Source organism: Peromyscus eremicus, chromosome 8a (genome assembly GCF_949786415.1).
Source record: "Peromyscus eremicus chromosome 8a, PerEre_H2_v1, whole genome shotgun sequence".
Lineage (NCBI taxonomy): Eukaryota > Metazoa > Chordata > Mammalia > Rodentia > Cricetidae > Peromyscus > Peromyscus eremicus.
Genome location: NC_081423.1, coordinates 4,151,210 through 4,171,727, shown reverse-complemented (window position 1 = coordinate 4,171,727; position 20,518 = coordinate 4,151,210). Strand labels below are relative to the sequence as shown.

Here is a 20,518-nt window from a genome sequence, read left to right as displayed (position 1 = left end):
CTGCCTGGGTCAAGGCTGGGACTAGATCTGGGCCCAGGGGATGCTGCACTCTGGACCTAAGCTCACCCTGCATCTATTGTTCAGCTCGCAGGTCCAGCTCCTCCGGGACCCCAGCCTGCAGCAGGGCCTCACTGTCGTGTTGGCTGTGGCCCCAGGGCTCCAGACGGCTGTCGTGGGCCCAATAGTTGACATAGCAGTTGATAGATATAGGGCCTGTTTGAGTGCTCAAAGCTGGCGGCACCATCACAAATGTCCACAGAGACCTGCGGGGACATGGTAAGGACGGACCATCCCAAGCTGGCCGCACCCCAGCGCTCCAGGGATTTCAGGACCAAGGCATGGAAAGAGCAGCCCTGAAGTCGTACAGCTTCCCTTGAGTGAAGTGGGGTACAGAGAGTGGCCCACGGACAACACAGCAAGCCTGGGAAGGCAGAGATGCCCTAATGGTGGGAAACAGCTGGACAGTGCTCAGCTCATGACTTGTTCTTTTGTTTGTTTGTTTGGTTTTTCAAGACAGAGTTTCTCTGTGTAGCTTTGCACCTTTCCTGGATCTCACTCTGTAGTCCAGGCTGGCCTCAAACTCACAGAGCTCTGCCTGCCTCTGCCTCCCTAGTGCTGGGATTAAAGGCATGCACCACCACCGCCCGGCATTGCACTTGTTCTTATTAATAAAGTTTTATTAGAATATGGCTCTGCTCCTTCATCAGCTACCGCCAATGGTTGCAATCCTCTATCATCATCATCATCATCATCATCATCATCTTCTTCTCTTCCTCCTCCTCCTTCTTTTTTTTAAATTTTTTGAGGCACAGTCTCTTTATATAGCTCTGGAACTCACTCTGTAGACCAGGCTGGCCTCGAACTCACAGATATCCACCTGCCTCTGCCTCCAAGTGCTGGGATCAAAGGCAGAGCCACCATGCTAGCCTGCTGGCCTTTGCTGTAGCACATGGCTCCCCCTGCTCCGCTTCAGCTGTCTCAGGCCTCAGGTCAAATCTCCACCCTCATTACTGAGAAAGAAGAGGACTAGAGTTAAGGTGGGCATCTCTGCCCGTAACCATCTGCAGTGTTGGCTGTGGACCTGGTGTTAGTTTTTTGGCTGCGTTGTGTTCTTACCCTGCAAGGAAATGCCACGAAACACGACAGAATCCGCTAACAAAGAGTTTTATTAAAGATAAAGGGACAGAGAGTGAACAGGCCTGCGGGAAACACGTGTGTGGAGAAGGAGGAACCAGGAGCATGGCGCCTGATTTTAAAGGCTGGGCGTGGACAGATCAGCGTCACTACTACACGCAAGCGCGTAGATCACATGGCCACGTTGCGCGCTTACGTGGCCAGTGAACCGTCATGCATCTCGGTCCCGCGAGATGCCCTGACCCGGAAATGGCTATCCTGACCTGGGCCTGGCTAGGCGGAAGTGTCCGCCAGGCATATGCGAACACGCCTGACCGTGGGGGCGTGTTGTAAATCTTTCACCTGGATTGTTGGTGTCACCCAGGCACACGGTCGCAGGCTGCCCCACACCTGCCAGACCAGATTCACATTTAAAGTACTGTTATTTCATGTATGTGGATGTTTTGTTTGCATGTATGCCTGAGCACCACACACATGCAGTGCCTGGGGTTAGAGGTGCTGAATCCCTGGGGTTACAGATGGCTCTGAACTGCCACGTGAGTGCTTGGAGTTAACCCTGAGTCCTCCACAAGAGCAAGTATTCTTTACCACTGGACCAATTTCCCTGCCTCAGAACCACACTTCTAAAAACCAATCTCAGAAGATGTTGAGCCTGTGGGCACATGGCAAGCTTGGAGAGTGGTGCTCATATGAGAGTGCCGCAGAAGGCCCTCTCCACTGGGGGCCGCAGGAAGCCCTCTCCACTGGGGGCCACAGGAAGCCCTCTCCACTGGGGGCCACAGGAAGCCCTCTCCACTGGGGGCCACAGGAAGCCCTCTCCACTGGGGGCCACAGGAAGCTCTCTCCACTGGGGGCCACAGGAAGCCCTCTCCACTGGGGGCCACAGGAAGCCCTCTCCACTGGGGGCCACAGGAAGCCCTCTCCACTGGGGGCCACAGGAAGCCCTCTCCACTGGGGGCCACAGGAAGCCCTCTCCACTGGGGGCCACAGGAAGCCCTCTCCACTGGGGGCCACAGGAAGCCCTCTCCACTGGGGGCCACAGGAAGCCCTCTCCACTGGGGGCCACAGGAAGCCCTCTCCACTGGGGGCCACAGGAAGCCCTCTCCACTGGGGGCCACAGGAAGCCCTCTCCACTGGGGGCCACAGGAAGCCCTCTCCACTGGGGGCCACAGGAAGCCCTCTCCACTGGGGGCCACAGGAAGCTCTCTCCACTGGGGGCCACAGGAAGCTCTCTCCACTGGGGGCCACAGGAAGCTCTCTCCACTGGGGGCCACAGGAAGCCCTCTCCACTGGGGGCCACAGGAAGCCCCTCTCCACTAAGGGCCACAGGAAGCTCTCTCCACTGGGGGCCACAGGAAGCTCTCTCCACTGGGGGCCACAGGAAGCTCTCTCCACTGGGGGCCACAGGAAGCTCTCTCCACTGGGGGCCACAGGAAGCCCTCTCCACTGGGGGCCACAGGAAGCCCTCTCCACTAAGGGCCACAGGAAGCCCCTCTCCACTAAGGGCCACAGGAAGCCCTCTCCACTAAGGGCCACAGGAAGCTCTCTCCACTGGGGGCCACAGGAAGCTCTCTCCACTGGGTCCTACCATGCACCTGACCCCACACACAGTGCTGCCCCCAGCTTCTGAGGCCCCAGGTATGACCAGCTCTGCTGGATTGCCACATCCTGGGCTGCCTGCCAGGCCTCTGCAAGCTCCTTCAGTGGACCTTGTGGTCAGGTAGAATCCCACCCCTCAGATGTCCCTCAGAGCCACATCCACTGGGGTAAGCCACCACAGCCTCTGAAGCCTGGGTAGGCCTGGAACCAGTTTCCCTAGAGAGTCCTCACAATGTTAGCAGGTGGTCCCAACGGTGGGTCCTGTTCACCCTCAGCCTGGGTCCTGGAGCTGGGACCTGGGACAAGGCACAGACACTGCCCTACGTTCAGCACACTGATCTGTGGGAAATAATTCCTCATCTGCACCCAGTCAGGGATAGCTCAGAATTAGCAGAGGCCTGGAGTCTACCTGACCCATGATGCTTAGAGTACCCACTACCCTGGTTGCCTTGGCAGAGGCTGGCAAGAAACCCTCAGGCTCTGGGCTGATGTCTGACTGCAGAAGGGATGGACCACCAAGAAGAACCAAGGCCTTGTGGAGCTGGAGAACAGTGCACATCACAGAGGGTAAAGGGGACTGGGGACAAGGTCTACAAAGGTTCGGCCAGGGCTTCAGTCCTAGCCTATGCTGCCAGCAGTCCCCAGTGGTAAGGCAGTGTTAACCCCGGGTGGCAGGCCTCTATGACTCACTACCCTACCAGGTCAGACCCTGGTAACTGGCGAGGCCACTCTTCAATGTTCCCCTGGCATGGACCCAACAGCTGAGCCGGTGAGGTGTCTCCACTGCAGCAGACCTGTGGAGACAGCAGGTGGGAAGTGGATATTTCTTCCCAACCTTGAAAGACCCCCAGCCTCCCCGCCTAACATAGCTTAGCTCAGCTGCTTATGAATAAAGCCTGAGAGGTACTGAGGAGTTCAGTTAACGGACATGGGATAAACAGAACATTTGTACTTAGCCACCAGGCCCCAGAGCAAGGAACTAAAAGGTCAGAAAAACACCCTGTACCCTAGACAGAAGCTAGGCATGGGCGAGCTCGGGGAGAAACCACGAGCTGACCTGGGTTCGAACCTGGCCTCATATGAATCATCCAATCAGAACTGGCCTCATTTGCATCATCCAATCAAAACTCTGTAACCGGGCTTCTTGTTTCTGTACCCGTGCCCGACCCTATAAAAACCCTCTGCTCCAGCCCGTGGGCGCGCCAGTCCCTTGAGCTTCTCGAGAGTCTGTGTCGCCCCGGGTACCCGTGTTCCTGAATAAAGCCTCTTGCTGTTTGCATCTGATTCGTGGTCTCGGTGTCTTCCTTGGAGGCGAGGGTCTCTCCTGAGGGAAGACTGCCTTCGGGGGTCTTTCATTTGGTGCGTTGGCCGGGAATTGAGACCCCCTGCCTCAGGACCACCGACCCACTGTCAGGAGGTAAGTTGGCCGGCCACTGTTTGTCTTGTCTCAGTCCGTCTATTTGTTTTCTGTTTTCGTTGGGCGCCCTAAGTCAGGTCTGAGTCGGTGGGGGCTGAAGGAGCTGACGAGCTCGGACTTCGCCCACCGCGACCCTGGAAGACGTTCCACGGGTCACTGAAGTCCCCTCTGGGGCACGGTTTTTCGGGGCCACTCCCGTATCAGAGGGATACGTGGTGCTGGTAGGGGACGGAGATCGAGGTTCCTCCGCTTCCCCGTCTGAATTTCTGGTAGGGGACGGAGATCGAGGTTCCTCCGCTTCCCCGTCTGAATTTCTGCTTTCGGTTTTACGCCAAAGCCGCGCAGCGCAAATTTCTGTCGTCTGTGTTGTCTTTTTGTTTATCGTTACTTGTCTAACACTCCTTTATCTAGAGACCACCATGGGACAGACCATCACCACCCCATTAAGCCTAACCACAGACCACTGGTCCGATGTTAAGGCCCGAGGAAACAATGAAGGTGTCATTGTTAAAAAGAAAAAATGGATCACCCTCTGCGAGGCCGAATGGGTCATGATGAATGTTGGCTGGCCGCGAGAGGGATCCTTTAACCTCTCTCTTATTTCACAGGTGGAGGGCAAGGTTTTTGCCCCTAGTCCTAACGGACACCCCGACCAGGCCCCATATATTGCCATCTGGAGATCTCTGGTCGAAAATCCATTTTCATGGGTCAAGCCTTTCCTTCCACAGCCCCCTCCAGTCTCTGGGCCCTCCGCACCCCTCAACCCGGACTCTTCCCTCTACCCTGTGCTCCCTCACAAGGAGACCCCCAAGCCCCCTGTCCTTCCCCCGGACCCTAACTCCCCTCTCATAGATCTCCTGGTAGAGGAGCCCCCTCCTTATCAGGCTGGACCCACTCGGCGACCCAGCGGAGCGACAGCGGCTCCCGCCGCCGCAGGGGTGGCTCCCGCAGCCGCAGGGGTGGCTCCCGCCGCCGCGGTGGAGGCGGCGGCCGCATTAGCGGCCGCCATCCGGCCGTTGGCAGATGCTAAGGTTTCTCCAACCAGCAGGACCTCAGATGAAGACAAGGAAGATGAGGTGTCATCCCCCATTGCCGGCCGCCTCCGCGGCCGCCGGGAGGGACCCCCTACTGAGTCCCAAGCTTTCCCACTCAGAGAAGGGCTGAACCAACAACTACAATACTGGCCCTTCTCTGCTTCAGACCTTTATAACTGGAAACAACATAACCCCCCTTTTTCCAGGGACCCCGTTGCTTTAACTAACCTAATTGAATCCATCCTAGTGACTCACAGGCCAACTTGGGACGATTGTCAGCAGCTCCTGCAGACCCTCTTAACAGTAGAGGAAAAGCAGAGAGTTTTCCTGGAGGCCTGGAAACAGGTTCCGGGCGATGACAGGAGGCCATCCCAACTCCCGAATGTCATTGATGCGGCTTTTCCCTTGACTCGCCCTAACTGGAACTTCAATACGCCTGAAGGTAGGGAGCATCTACGCCTCTATCGCCAGTTGCTCTTAGCGGGTCTCCGAGCGGCCGCTAGAAGGCCTACTAATTTGGCTCAGGTTAGAAATGTAATACAGGGAAAGGAAGAGACACCCGCTGCATTTCTAGAAAGATTGAAGGAAGCTTATAGGATGTATACTCCGTATGATCCGGAAGACCCAGGTCAGGCTCCAGGTATTATCCTATCATTTATCTATCAGTCTAGCTCAGATATCAGAACTAAATTGCAGCGGTTGGAGGGTCTACAGGCGTTAGGGTTGCCAGACCTAATGAAGGAAGCAGAGAAAGTATTTAATAAGAGAGAAACTCCTGAAGAGCGAGAGGAAAAGAGATGGCAGAAACAAGAGGAAAGGGATAGGAAACAGCATAGAGAGATAAAGAGAGTTTTGGCCGCCGTTGTATCCCAGGGACAGCGGAGAGAGGGAGATAGGCCGGGAGGACGAAGGAGGCCACCCCTAGATAAAGATCAATGTGCTTACTGCAAGGAGAAGGGACACTGGGCCCGGGAATGTCCCAAGAAGCCACAAGGACCCCGCCGGCCCAAGCCCAAGACTGCGGACCTCCTTAGTCTGGAGGACTAGGGGGGTCGAGGCCAGGAGCCCCCCCCTGAGCCTAGGATAACCCTCAAGATCGGGGGGCAGCCCGTGACCTTCCTGGTTGATACTGGTGCCGAACATTCAGTCCTAACCCATGCCGGAGTGCCCCTTAGCCGGCATTCTAAGGCTTCAAAAATAGCCCAACCCTCTTTGATGAGGCCCTGCATGCAGATCTGGCCGGGTTCCTTGTCGAGCATCCAACCCTGACCGTGCTCCAGTACGTAGACGACTTACTTCTGGCCGCCAGGAGTCGGGCCGAGTGCCTAGAGGGCACTCGGGCTTTACTGGCCAGGCTTGGACAGAAGGGCTACAGGGCCTCGGCCAGAAAGGCACAAATTTGCCGAGACAAGGTCACGTACCTGGGCTATACCCTGACTGGGGGACAGAGATGGCTGACGGAGGCCAGGAAAGAGACAATACTCTCCATTCCCCCTCCTCGCAGCCCCCGCCAGGTTCGGGAATTCCTGGGTACGGCTGGGTACTGTCGCTTATGGATCCCCGGGTTCGCTGAATTGGCCGCCCCCCTATATCCCCTCACAAAACCAGGGGTAATGTTCCAATGGGGAGAGAAGCAGCAGGAAGCATTCCAACAGATCAAGAAGGCCTTACTTGAGGCCCCGGCTCTGGGTCTGCCAGATCTTACCAAACCCTTTGAACTGTTCATAGATGAGAACTCGGGCTTTGCTAAAGGGGTGCTGGTGCAAAGACTGGGACCCTGGAGGAGACCTGTGGCATACTTGTCCAAGAAATTGGACCCTGTGGCCAAAGGATGGCCTCCCTGCCTCCGCATGGTGGCAGCCATTGCAGTTCTACTCAAGGATGCCGGGAAACTGACCCTGGGTCAGCCCCTGACTGTACTGGCCTCCCATGCCGTGGAGGCCTTGGTCCGACAACCACCAGACAGATGGCTCTCCAACGCCCGAATGACTTACTACCAGGCCTTACTCTTGGACTCAGACCGGGTCACGTTCGGACCCGTTGTCTCCCTTAACCCTGCCACCTTGCTGCCGCTGCCTAGCCCATCCATAGAGCATGATTGCCTCCAGATTTTAGCCGAGGCGCATGGCACTCGCCCTGACCTAACAGATCAGCCGCTTAAGAACTCAGACGTCTTCTGGTACACAGATGGGAGCAGCTTCCTGGAAGGAGGAGAACGCAGGGCCGGGGCAGCTGTTACCACCGAGTCCGAAGTGGTATGGGCCTCGGCACTCCCGCCTGGGACTTCGGCCCAGCGGGCGGAACTGATCGCCCTCACCCAGGCCCTTCGGATGGCAGAAGGTAAGAAACTCATCGTGTATACAGATAGCAGATACGCCTTCGCCACTGCACATGTCCATGGTGAAATCTACCGGCGGAGAGGCCTGCTAACATCCGCAGGTAAGGAGATCAAGAACAAGAAAGAAATCCTGGACCTCCTGCGGGCCCTGTTTCTCCCGCTCCAGCTCAGCATTGTCCACTGCCCGGGGCACCAAAAAGACAACTCCAAGATAGCCAAGGGGAACCGGCTGGCGGATTTGACTGCCCGGACAGTGGCATCCCAGCCGATAGGGAATAGCCAGTTAATGGCTATACAGGACACTCCGGAGCCTCCTCCGCCCGGGAGAGAGCCCATGCCCTACAGCCCCGAAGACCATGAGCTAGCAAAGAAAATGGGGGCGGACTGGGACCCACAGAGACAAGCCTACCTACTGGGGAACCGGATAGTGATGCCCACCTCTCACACCCACCATATGTTACAATTCCTCCATGCCCTAACTCATCTAAGTGAGACAAAAATAAAGGCCCTGATAGACAGAGAAAACACCGGGACAATTCTGCTAAACCAGAATCGGGTGCTCCGACGGGTGGCCTCTACCTGCCCCGCATGTGCCCAGGTCAATGCAGGTAAAGCACATCTAGCCAAAGGAGCCCGTTTGAGGGGCCACCGTCCCGGTGTGCATTGGGAGATAGACTTTACAGAAGTAAAACCCGGACTCTATGGATACCGGTACCTCCTGGTCTTTGTGGACACCTTTTCAGGATGGATTGAGGCATTTCCAACCAAGAATGAGACGGCTAATATAGTCACAAAGAAACTGTTGGAGGAAATCTTCCCAAGGTATGGGATGCCTCAGATATTGGGGTCAGACAATGGGCCTGCCTTCGTCTCCCAGGTAAGTCAGAAAGTGGCCAAACTGTTGGGGATGGACTGGAGACTCCATTGCGCATACCGCCCCCAGAGTTCAGGACAGGTAGAGCGAGCTAATAGGACAATCAAGGAGACTTTAACCAAATTAACGCTTGCGACTGGCACTAGAGATTGGGTGCTCCTACTCCCCTTGGCTCTTTACCGAGCCCGGAATACTCCTGGGCCGCACGGCCTAACCCCTTTCGAAATTTTATATGGGGCCCCACCTCCAGTCGTGAAATTTCTCCATCCTGATATCTCATCTCTTGCCACCAGCCCCACTTTGGAGGCACATCTACAGGCCCTCCAGCTGGTGCAGAAGGAGATTTGGAAACCCTTGGCTAAAGCCTACCGAGAGCAGCTGGACAAGCCGGTGGTCCCCCACCCTTTCCAGATTGGGGACTCCGTTTGGGTTCGGTGCCACCAGACTACAAATCTAGAGCCACGGTGGAAGGGGCCCTACACTGTCTTGCTGACCACCCCCACTGCACTCAAGGTCGACGGGATTGCTGCATGGATCCACGCCTCTCATGTGAAGGCTGCCGGGGAGAACGACCCAGCAGGATCCAGAGAATCAACATGGACAGTGTACCGCTCACAGAACCCCCTAAAAATAAGGTTGGCCCGCGGCTCCCCCTCCTCCTTCCCCTCCTTTTGAGCTCAGTCTATCCCCAGGGGACTAGGGCGGCAGAGAGCCCGCACCTAGTCAAGAAACTCACTTGGCAGGTCATCTCACAAACTGGGGAGACGGCCTGGCAGACGACCGCCTTCCATACCCCCTTTACATGGTGGCCCCCCCTAACTCCTGATTTCTGTCAGTTGGCATTGAATTCGGGATTTTGGGGGGTTGAGGGCGTTAAGCCTGATGCCTTAAACTCCTCCATCCACCCGGGGGGGGTGCATTGGCCGGATCCGGGATGCCGTCACCCTCAAGCAAGATGTATATTCGCCCAGTCGGACTTTTATGTTTGTCCGGGGGATGGGAGGGGTTGGGCCCTTGCAAAGAGATGCGGGGGGGAAGGAGATTTTTTCTGTGCCAAATGGGGCTGCGAGACCACTGGCGCAGCATACTGGAGTCCAAGCTCAAGCTGGGACCTGATCCAGACCAATAGAGGTTTCAGGAAGGTTACAGGCAAATGGCCTTGCTCAGATGGGTCCCCCGAGGTCAGCCGATTCAAGCCCGGGCTTTCACTCCCCCTAAATATAACTTTCACTGGCCCGGGGAAGGCTGATAGAAACTGGCAACGGGGGCACACTTGGGGACTCAGGTTATATGAATACGGGTATGATCGGGGCGTAAGGTTCACTATCAGACTTAAGATTGAGGAGGCCTCCGCCCCCATGGGCCCCAATCAGGTTCTCTCTGACCAGAAGCGCCCCTCCTCACCTATTCCAGCACCCCCGAAGATTACCCCTCGACCCGGTTTGACTACTAGTCCAGGTATAACTCCAGCCACTACCAAGCCACCCCGACCAGGAACCGGAGATCGGCTCTTGGGTCTGCTAGCAGGGGCTTACCAGGCCTTAAACTTAACCTACCCAAATAGAACGCAAGAATGTTGGCTATGTCTGGTTTCCCAACCTCCCTACTACGAGGGGATAGCAACCCAGGGTAATTATATTAACGCCCACAGTCCCCCTCCAAGCCAATGTCTAGGGACAGCCCAACATAAGCTCACAATCTCAGAGGTGTCAGGACGAGGACTATGTCTAGGGAGCATCCCCCGCACCCACCAACACCTGTGTAACCGCATCCTGTCCGTAAGCGATGTCTCTGGTTATGTCACCGGCCCTAATGGTACCTATTGGGCATGTAATACTGGGCTCACCCCCTGCGTCTCAGTCTCAGCCCTCAATGCTACCTCTGATTTTTGTGTGCTCATCGAGTTGTACCCAAGGATAGTTTACCATAACCCAGAGGAGATTTACTCACACTTCGAACTGGGAAGGGACCTCCATCGATATAAAAGAGAACCGGTGTCCCTAACCCTGGCATTATTACTAGGAGGGCTGACTATGGGAGGGATAGCGGCCGGAGTAGGGACCGGTACCACAGCCCTACTGGAAACCCAGCAATTTAGGCAGCTCCAAATGGCCATGAATCAAGACTTACAGGCCTTGGAGGAGTCAATAAGTGCTCTAGAAAAATCCTTAACTTCCCTTTCTGAAGTAGTACTACAAAATAGAAGAGGCCTAGACATTCTGTTTTTACAGGAAGGGGGATTATGCGCTGCCCTCAAGGAAGAATGCTGCTTCTATGCCGACCACACTGGGGTGGTACGAGATAGTATGGCGAAATTAAGAAAGAGATTAGAACAGAGACAAAAATTCTTTGAAGAGCAACAGGGATGGTTTGAAGGATGGTTCAGAAGGTCCCCCTGGCTCACCACCCTCATTTCCACCCTACTGGGACCCCTTCTGATCCTATTATTCCTCCTGACGTTTGGGCCCTGTATCATAAATAGACTTGTCCAATTTATCAGGGAACGCATCTCTATTGTTCAGACTTTGGTATTAACCCAGCAATATCAAAGGCTCAACCAGACGGAGCCCGAGTCGCGTCACCAATCTTCCCCATGAATGGAGGATTCCATTCCTGAGATAAGAAAATGGGGGAATGAAAGACCCCCAGCCTCCCCGCCTAACATAGCTTAGCTCAGCTGCTTATGAATAAAGCCTGAGAGGTACTGAGGAGTTCAGTTAACGGACATGGGATAAACAGAACATTTGTACTTAGCCACCAGGCCCCAGAGCAAGGAACTAAAAGGTCAGAAAAACACCCTGTACCCTAGACAGAAGCTAGGCGTGGGCGAGCTCGGGGAGAAACCACGAGCTGACCTGGGTTCGAACCTGGCCTCATATGAATCATCCAATCAGAACTGGCCTCATTTGCATCATCCAATCAAAACTCTGTAACCGGGCTTCTTGTTTCTGTACCCGTGCCCGACCCTATAAAAACCCTCTGCTCCAGCCCGTGGGCGCGCCAGTCCCTTGAGCTTCTCGAGAGTCTGTGTCGCCCCGGGTACCCGTGTTCCTGAATAAAGCCTCTTGCTGTTTGCATCTGATTCGTGGTCTCGGTGTCTTCCTTGGAGGCGAGGGTCTCTCCTGAGGGAAGACTGCCTTCGGGGGTCTTTCAACCTGACCCCAAAGTGTCTGTGCATTCTGACACTAGGCACTGTTCTAGAAGGTTCCTCATCTGAGCCTCTACAGGAGGCAGTGACTGTCAGCAGCTCACCTTTCAGATGAGGAAAGAGGCATAGAAATACACATGTTCTCCATGATGGTTTGACAAGCCCCATGACAGGCACAAAGGTGACTCTGTGTGTGTGTGTGTGTGTGTGTGTGTGTGTGTGCATGAGTGTGTGTGAATGTGTGTGTGAGTGTGAATGTGTGTGAATGTGTGTGTGAGTGTGTGAGTGTAAATGTGTGTGTGAATGTGTATGTGTGAATGTGTGTGTGTGAATGTGTGTGTGTGTGTGTGTGTGTGTTGTGAGTGTATGTGTGTCTAGGGATTGAGTCCAGGACCTCACACAAGCTAGGCAAGCATTCTATCTCTGGGGTCACAACTGTAACCCTCTTTTCAATTTTCTTCTTGAGCTGGGTGGTGGTGGCGCATGCCTTTATAATCCCAGCACTCCGGGGGCAGAGGCAGGTGGATCTCCGTGAGTTCACAGCTAGCCTGGTCTACAGAGTGAGTTCCAGGACAGCAGAGGCTACCCAGAGGAATCCTGCCTCAAAAAAATTTTTTTTCTTCTTGAGATAGGGTGTCACAAAATTGCCCAAGCTGGCTTTGAATTTATAATCCTCCTGCCTCAGCCTCCCAAGTAGCTAGGATGATAAGCCTGCCTCTCCAAGCCTGGCTCCATCCTTTACAACCATATCAGTGACAGTGACCATATGAGTGACAGTGGATGACTGTGGGCAGCTTCCTTGTGATGGCTGCTAGCAATTCTCAACCTGACAGGATGTAGAATCAAGGAAGAGCTAAGCCTCTGTGCGTGTTCCTAAGGGATTTTCTAGATTAGGCTGAGGTGGGAGGACCCGCCTGAATGTGGGCAGCAGCATTCCCTAGGCTACACTCCCAGACTGAATAACATGGAGGGAGGGAGCCGAGCGCCACCATCCATCTCTCCTGCTTCCTGACTGCAGGACATGTGAGCATCTGCCTCGCACCCCTCCCTTCCTCCCACCATGGACTGTGCCCTAAAACCGTGAGCCAAGACCAACCCTTTGCCAGGTATTGCACCCCAGCAACAAGAAAAACAACTGTTTCACTGTCTAGCCTACAAGGTCCCTTGATTTCTGCCACATTGGGTGGACCAAACCCAGCCCCCACCTAGATGTGCCCATGGCCATATATGGAGAAGGGGAGGGCCCAGTGCCTGTGGCTGGGCATGGTGGGGCCTGAGGAGTTAAGGTGGGCATTGAGGTGACAGTTTGCACTCCACAATTCCATCTGTGCTGAGTGGTTGGAAGAATCCTGGGCATCAGTTACTTGCACCCCAGCCTTGGAGGCTGTTCCTACAGCAGAACAGATGGCAGTGGCTGGAAGCCAAGAGATCATCAAAAGGGCCCAATCCAGAATGTGTCAGAATGGAGCTAGAATTCTGCAGGACCCCTGAGCCCCAAAACAGACTCCTAGAGTCCCACTGTCCCCAGAGACTCCAGGAGTGTCACATACAACTTTCCTGTCCCCCAGCAGCAGTGAGTTCATCTGATCCACTGCAAGTCCCATTCATATTTAGAGTCAGACCTCTATCCCTGGGGGCTCCCTGTTACCAAGAAAAAGGCCCAAGTCTTAGAACAAGGGACCAGGGTGACAGTGTATCTACCCATTGCTGAGACATCTTGGGCTTCTTCAGGCGTCTAAAGAACAGGCCCTAGGAATTAGGGCAGGAGGTCGGGCTGTCCAACAAGCATAAGTCACAGAAAGGCCTGGAGCCACAGCTTTGGGCTCCAGGGGTCTCTTTTGCCCCTGCCCTTGGTTCTAGGACTTCAGAGTCTGGGAGAAACCACACAGCTGAGACCCCTCCTACCTGCGTCCCTCAACCGGCTGAAGCTGTCAGTCACATTGCCTGAAAGCTGACGATGCCCAGGATCCCAGGTGCAGGTCCCATCCAGGGCCAGGCTGATCAAGTCACATGGACACTGGCCTGGTCCCTGAGGGCTCCGGAGGAGGTCTGCCACCGCCCTCTCAACTGGAGCTCTGCTGGCAAGGCCTGGCTGCAGTTCTGGATGAGGGTGCGGGTCATGCTGTGCAAACTACTGTTCCCTGTCTCCTCATGCTTATCCTGCAGGAGGAAGCTCAGCATGGCTGAGTTGGTGGCCACCTTAACAGAACCTGTGGGGGAGAAGAGGAAGGAACAGAATATTGGGTAGGAAGTTGTTAGATCTGTGGTACTGTGAGGCCAACACTTGTGGAAGGGACTGTGGTCCACAGCCCCTATCAGGATGTTCTAGGCCCACATGACTAAAGGCAGCTAGCCTGGTGAAGGGATTTCTGCTGACTCCTGTGCTCCATTCCCACCACAGGCCCACTGTGACAGCCCGATGTACAGTCAGCAACATGGCACCGAGGAAGCGCTGAGAGACCCAACCTGGAGTTACAGGCTAGGGAAGTGGCTCTGATGGGCTCCTGTGCAGGGAAGATGTGCACCTGGAGGCCCGCCGGCTGTTGGGACAGCTTCATCTGTGTTTCCAGATCAGCTCTATTGCAGGCTCCACACTCTCCTGAAACAACTTTCTCACAGACTCCTCCAACACCTGATGGCAAACTTACATGCCCCAAGGGAATCCATGCTGCCACGCTGTGACAGTTCATCTTGACTGTCTACCTGACAGGCTCTAGAATAGCCTAGAAGACACACCTCTGCGCATGTCTGTGAGGGGGCTTCTAGGCTGGGTAAACTGATGTGAGAAAACCCATCCTAAATGTAGGCAGCACGGCCGCATGGGCTGACTGAGTAAAAAGGAGGTTTTTGACTTTGGATGCAATGAGACCAGCTGCCCCAAGTGCAGTGGGTAGCCGTTCCAGCTTTGGCCTGGAAATACCACCCACTTTGAGACTTCGGTAACTGTCACGCCTACAAGGCGGAGCCGAGAGAGGACCCTGAAGACCCGAGATCCGGATGGGCTGGCTCTCTTGGTTCCTGTTCTCCAGAGAACACCGCCGGACTGCGCTGCACCTTTCCCAGACCCTGTAACCTATCCCTTCACTTGTAAGTTACCCCACAAAATAAACCTCCCTTTTAACTACATGGAGTTGCCTTAATATTTTAACCAATACCCAAGCTCGCTGCCCCACCTTGTCCGCCATGGCGCTGTAACCTCAAACTGTGGCCAATGCACCCTTCCTTCCTTCAATTGTTTTTGCAGCAGTGAGAACGGTAACTAAGACGTGTACTACAAAATGTGAGCCTCTTCATCTCCATCCTCAAAACGTGGATAGCAAGGGTCAGGCGCCACGAGAATCTTGAAACTAAAATGCCAGCCAGTCAGGTTGCTGCCTGCGAACAACCCATGTGTGCTAACTGAGATGTTTGACAAAGGATCAAAGGTAATTCAGGAGAGACCAGAAAGACTTTTCAATAAATAGTGCTGGAGCAATTAGATATTTAAATAAAATTGTTTTTGCTGTTACTAAGTTAAATAAAGACAGGCTGGGGGTGTGGCTCATTTGGTAGAGTGCCTGCCTTGCGTCCATGAAGCCATGGCTTTTCTCCCTGGTATGGTGACACATACCTTTCATTCCCTGCCCTTACCAAAGCACCGTACCCGCAGGGCTGATAGAAGGGCAGAGAGTTTGGGTCTTGAAACCTGGGCCCCCGTGCCCTGTAGGAAGATGCTGTGGTCATATATACTTTGATTGTAGGAAGGGCGCTCTGTCTGAATGTACTTTCTTAATGTGCAACCCTGACCTCTGGAGCCTGTTAATGCTTCACACCATCAAAAACACCAAGACTAACAAGGAAGGCTGAGACCTACAGGCAGAGTGCAGACAGCCTGGAACCAAATCTCAAATAAAGTTAGAATCTTGCAAGGATGAGGGATGGGGGGAGTAACCTCAGCTGACTGTTCAGCCTTTGTTTGAGTGTGTTCCTGCAGCCACAGGTAGAAGAGAAACAGACCCTGACTTCAGGTCACTAAGCTCAACTTCCTCAAAGATGTCATGGAGAATTCTGAAACCGTGGATTCTAGGGCTGAACACAAATGCCCATCTATGGCAGATCATTGACATCTGAGAAGGAAATAGAGAGGGGAAGGAGGAGCCTGGACAGATGGATCAGTGGTTAAGAGCACTGGTCACTCTTCTAGAGGACCCCAGTTTCTGGCCTCTGTAGATACCATATGCAGGTGGTGCTGACATGCAGGGAAAACACCCATACAAAATAAAAACAAATCTTTACAACTTTTTAAAAATGTCTTCGAAAAAGAAAAGGGAAGATTTTATTGGTTTAGTTTGTTTCTGAGACAGGGCGTCACTATGTAGTCCAGGCTAGCCTCAATCAAGATCATCCTGCCTCAGGCTCCTGAGTATTGGACCTAGACAGAGGAAGCGTGCTGGTGGTGGGATTGTGCTTTGGCTTGAGTATAGAATGCAGGTGTCCCCCTTCCCAAGGCTCATGGGCCAGAATCGTGGTCCCCAGTGTGACATGGGTGAACGTTTAAAGTGGGTGGTGTAAGGGTGGTGGGGAGACAGCTGGGCGGGTAAAAACACTGCTCATACACTCATGTGAGAATGAAAAAACAAAAGACAATGTCTCACTAGCAGAGGGGAAGTCAGATTCCTGGTGCCATTCCCAAAATTTCCCTAAGTCTACAATGATGTCAGAACAGCCAGTCATATGGCCTAACAGTCACACATCTGACTTCAGAAGATTGAAACTGGGTCAAAATAAAAAGCACTGCTGATCAGTGGTGGTGCACGACTTTAATCCCAGAACTCTGTGAGTTCGAGGCCAGCCTGGTCTACAGAGCAAGTTCTAGGACATCAAAAGCTACCAAAGAAACCCTGTCTCAAAAAACCAAATAATAAATAAATTAATAAATTAATTAATTAAAAAGCACCATGGATGGCTGGAGATAGGGTCCCATGGGTAGAGTGCTTACTGAGCATGCCCAGAGCCCTGAGTGCAAGCCTGGCACCATGGAAACCAGACACGGTGGTGCACTCCTGTAATCCTAGAATTTAGGAGTTTAAGTCCACCTTTGGCTACACAGAGCACTGGAGGCCAGCCTGGGCTACACAAGACCCTGTCTCAGAAAACAAACAAACAAACCACCACGACACAGCCTCAGTCTGAAAATCTAAAATGTTCTAAAATCCAAAACATTTCTAATTTTAGATTGAAAATCTAAAATGTTCTAAAATCCAAAACATCTCTAATACCAGTAAAGGAGTGGACTTGCCACCTAGAGTGAGAGCGAGCACACAGGCAGAGAGCAAGCTTCCTTCTTCCATGTCCTTATATAGGCTGCCAGCAGAAGGTGTGGCCCAGATCAAAGGTGGATCTTCCCACCTCAAAAGATCCAGATCAAAGGTGGATCTTCCCACCTCAAAAGATTCCAAGCATTTCAGGTAAGGAAGTTCTTTCAAAATAAAATTGGGAGTGGGGCACAAACCACAGTGCAGATGTGGGGATCAGAGGACAATTTGCACTGTGTGGGTCCTGGGGATCAAACTCGGCTCTGTTGGGCTTGGCAGCAAACACATCTTGACCGGCTGGCCCAGGTAAGTGGTTCTCGTCTGTTCTAGCCTGAGAGGCTCTGTGCCCAGGTACCCCTTCTAGAGGTAGACAATGTTCATTTGAATATTAAAGCTCTGACAAGTCCTGCATAAGGAAGCCTCTGCAGTTTTGTTAGTAGAAGATTCTCTTTGCCAAGTTCTCTTGGTGTTGAAGTCAGTCTACCCTGGGAGTTCACAGGAAGCAGTCGCCCAAGATGCCCAAAGCATCTGTGGTGGCTACTATTGGTTGTCAATTGACTACATCTGGAATTAACTAAAACCCAAGTGGCTGGATATACGTGTGAGGGACTTTTCTTAATTAGATCATTTGGAGTAGGAAGACCCACCTTTAATCTGGATTTTCTGAGGTGGAACGATCCACCTTTGATCTGGATCTTTTGAGGTGGGAAGATCCACCTTTGATCTGGGCCACACCTTCTGCTGGCAGCCTATATAAGGACATGGAAGAAGGAAGCTTGCTCTCTGCCTGTGTGCTCGCTCTCACTCTAGGTGGCAAGTCCACTCCTTACTGGCATTAGAGCATGCTTCTTCAGGATAGCCTCGTGGACCGAACAACTACTGGATTCTTGGCCATTCTGTTGGTAGACAGCCATTGTTGGGCTAGCTGGACCACAGCCGGTAAGCCACTCCAATAACTCCCATATATATATTCATTCCATCAGCTCTGTCCCTCTAGAGAACCCTGATGATCCAGCGTCGCTCAGTTCTCATCTTCTTTGAATGTCATCTTCTGCTTTAGCACACCCCTGAGGCTCAGGACAGGGGGCACTTTTGTCCAGCCAGCCACTGAGTGCTGGGCAAGGCTCCGCAGGCTGAGGACCCAGCCTTCTAGTCTCCCTCAGATATCCCTAGGAGCAGCTGTGCTGAGTCCTGGTCCAGCATCACCTTGGAAAACAGCTGTGCCCTAGGAGGAACGTGATGGGGACTGTGGCGGTCTCTGCAGGTCCCCAGCAGGAGGCGCTGTTTTGGGAGAGCTGTGGAGCCTTTGGGAGATGGAATCTTGGTAGAGGAGTGGATCATTGAGGGGTGGGCCTTAACGTTTATAGCCTTACCCCACTTCCTGTCCTCCCTGCTGCCTCATCCACCAAGATGTTAGCAAGCAGCTTCCTATTCCTGCCCCGGCTCTGGGCAGCTCCCTCTGTGGTGGGCTGCACCCTCAAACTGTGAGCCAAAGTAACTGCCTCCCAAGCTGCTTCTTGCAGCTGTTTTCTTCCAGACCAGGAAAGTAACAAACACAGAGATGGTAAACAGGTGGCCTCTGGACCTCAGACGGTGCTCCCGGAAGTCCTGGGGAGAACCATTGCAGAGTGCTCTACCAGGGCTCCGTGCAAAGGGAGGCAGGGAAGTTGGGCACCCAGACCACAGGCTTTGGAGTCGGACAAGCCTGGGTTCAAACACCAGTGGTGCCACTCTCTAGCTGTGTGCCCTCAACACAGAGAGTTGTCTGTCTGTCCAGTAGGGAGTCAGGTGGAACTACTAACCCAGGCAGAGGCTAGCCCTTGTGGGACCCTGCTTCACACGGAAGGCCATCTCCCTGCGTTCCTTCTCAAGGGTCTTATCGCTTTCCCCACTAGGAGACAAACAAGGCAGGCCTTGGGATGTGGGTCTTGATCGATACACTGAACTGGAGGGGACAGGCTGCCGCTTGATGGTCCCTGCCCTCCCAGGCCCCCAGCCTGGCACACGTCTGGCTGAGTGACGGTTAGATGGGAGCTGATTGTGTGAAGGCTACAAGCAGACAATCCGGTGGTTCGGTCCTTTGCCCCACTGCTGCAGCGCCGTGACAGATCAGTCTTGACCACCGCCCCATGCACAGTCACTGCCAAGCGCCTTATCAGACTCCTCACAGGAGCCTTGGGAGGGCTAACCATGCCACAACCCCCACCATCCAGATGAGGAGACTGAGGCATGTGGCATAATTGGAGCTTGGATGCTCACATTTGTGTTTATGCTCATGTTTAAGGTCTTTTCTGTGAGGTGGTCTACAGCTAGATGAACTGGGGGCTGTTGAGCTGGCTCCTGGCCCCGGCACAGGTTTGGCTCGCGCTGTCCTGCCAGCGGCACCTCAAGCACCGCCCACTTCTTCCTACTTTTCATTTCCCGTCCATCTTGCCAGTTGCCTCACGTGTTTTATTGGTTAACCCAGAACAAGGCTGGTAACCAGTCTTCCCAGCACTGCTTTTACAGTCAAGTTTTACTGGAGCATGGTCCTGCTCTGTTTCTGAGCAGCACACACTGCCCTGTTCTCAGCGTCTCACCGTATGACCTCAAAGCTTGAGAACTCACCGTCCAGCCCTCTACTGAGATCTTCCAGACCAGACCTAGGCTGGTGACATGTTGACAGACGACAGAGAGTACTCATGTTTAATAATCTGCCTCAAATCGGCGTGGTGACCACACCTTTAGTCCCAGCACTCGGGAGGCAGAGACAGGAAGATCTCTGTGAGTTTGAGGCCAGCCTGGTCTACAGAGTGAGTTCCTGGACAGCCAGAGCTACACAGTGAGACCCTGTTTCAAATTAATAATAGTAATAATAATAATAATAATAATAATAATAATAATAATAATCTGCCTCAAGCCTCGATAGATGGGGATAAGGATACAATCAGACAAATGGTTGAGCAGCTAGGGTATAGAAGTCCTGGGAACCAGAGGAAGGAATAACAGTTCTGAGTCCGACCCAGCTCCCAGCCCCAGGTTCTCAACTACATGGCATCCTGGGGGCTCACTGAATGGTCAGAGAGGAGAAAGGCAGGAACTGGGCAGTCCCTGTGACTGTCTGGTGACTTATTTTCTTCTTTTGGGAAAGAAATCATTTGAGATAGAGTCTCTCTCTGTGGCCTTGCCTGGACTCAAACTCACAATCCTGCTTCAGTTTCAGAGTATATGAGTAAAGGAGTGTGTGAAAAACTAACGCCACCTCCTGCCCTCAGAGCCTTCCTGCCAAGAACGTTACATCAGAGCTGATCCAGGCGGTCTCGAGGATCAGGGGCCTGCGGGGATGGCTTCTCACAAGCAAGACACTAGCCTCAGTCCCTGGAGGTCCTAAGGCTTTTTCAGGGCACCCAGGGGCCGCTACCTTGCTGGGGTGACCATGGAGGACAGCTGTAGCTGAAGGGCTCTGGGGGTGCTGAAGACAGCCTGGTGGAGAGAGACCTCAAGTCCCAGCCCCAGCGGTTCCTGCTGTGTTGCTTGCTGGTGTCCACCTCTAACAGAAGCAGCTCATGGCTGGACACATGCACAGACAGGGACACGTCCACTCTGCGTTCCTTGTGATGTACTGTGGCAGCCTGCACCTGTAGGAAGGCAGAGAGAGCAGGAAGCTGGAAGGGACGAAGGGTCGGCAGAGGCCTGGGTAA

At 53.6% G+C, this 20,518-nt stretch overlaps 1 protein-coding gene across 1 annotated transcript in view; it reads right to left on the bottom strand.

Annotated features, from left to right (window-relative positions):
• The window catches only part of LOC131916223 (uncharacterized), a 130,064-nt gene that overhangs the window by 31,139 nt on the left and 78,407 nt on the right, over positions 1 to 20,518 (bottom strand). Inside the window, 8 exon segments of the mRNA XM_059269531.1 lie at positions 1,834 to 2,659; positions 3,432 to 3,527; positions 12,750 to 12,934; positions 13,563 to 13,756; positions 17,873 to 17,993; positions 17,996 to 18,063; positions 20,239 to 20,323; positions 20,326 to 20,455. Of these exon segments, the coding sequence (XP_059125514.1) occupies positions 1,834 to 2,659; positions 3,432 to 3,527; positions 12,750 to 12,934; positions 13,563 to 13,756; positions 17,873 to 17,993; positions 17,996 to 18,063; positions 20,239 to 20,323; positions 20,326 to 20,455 (1,705 nt within the window).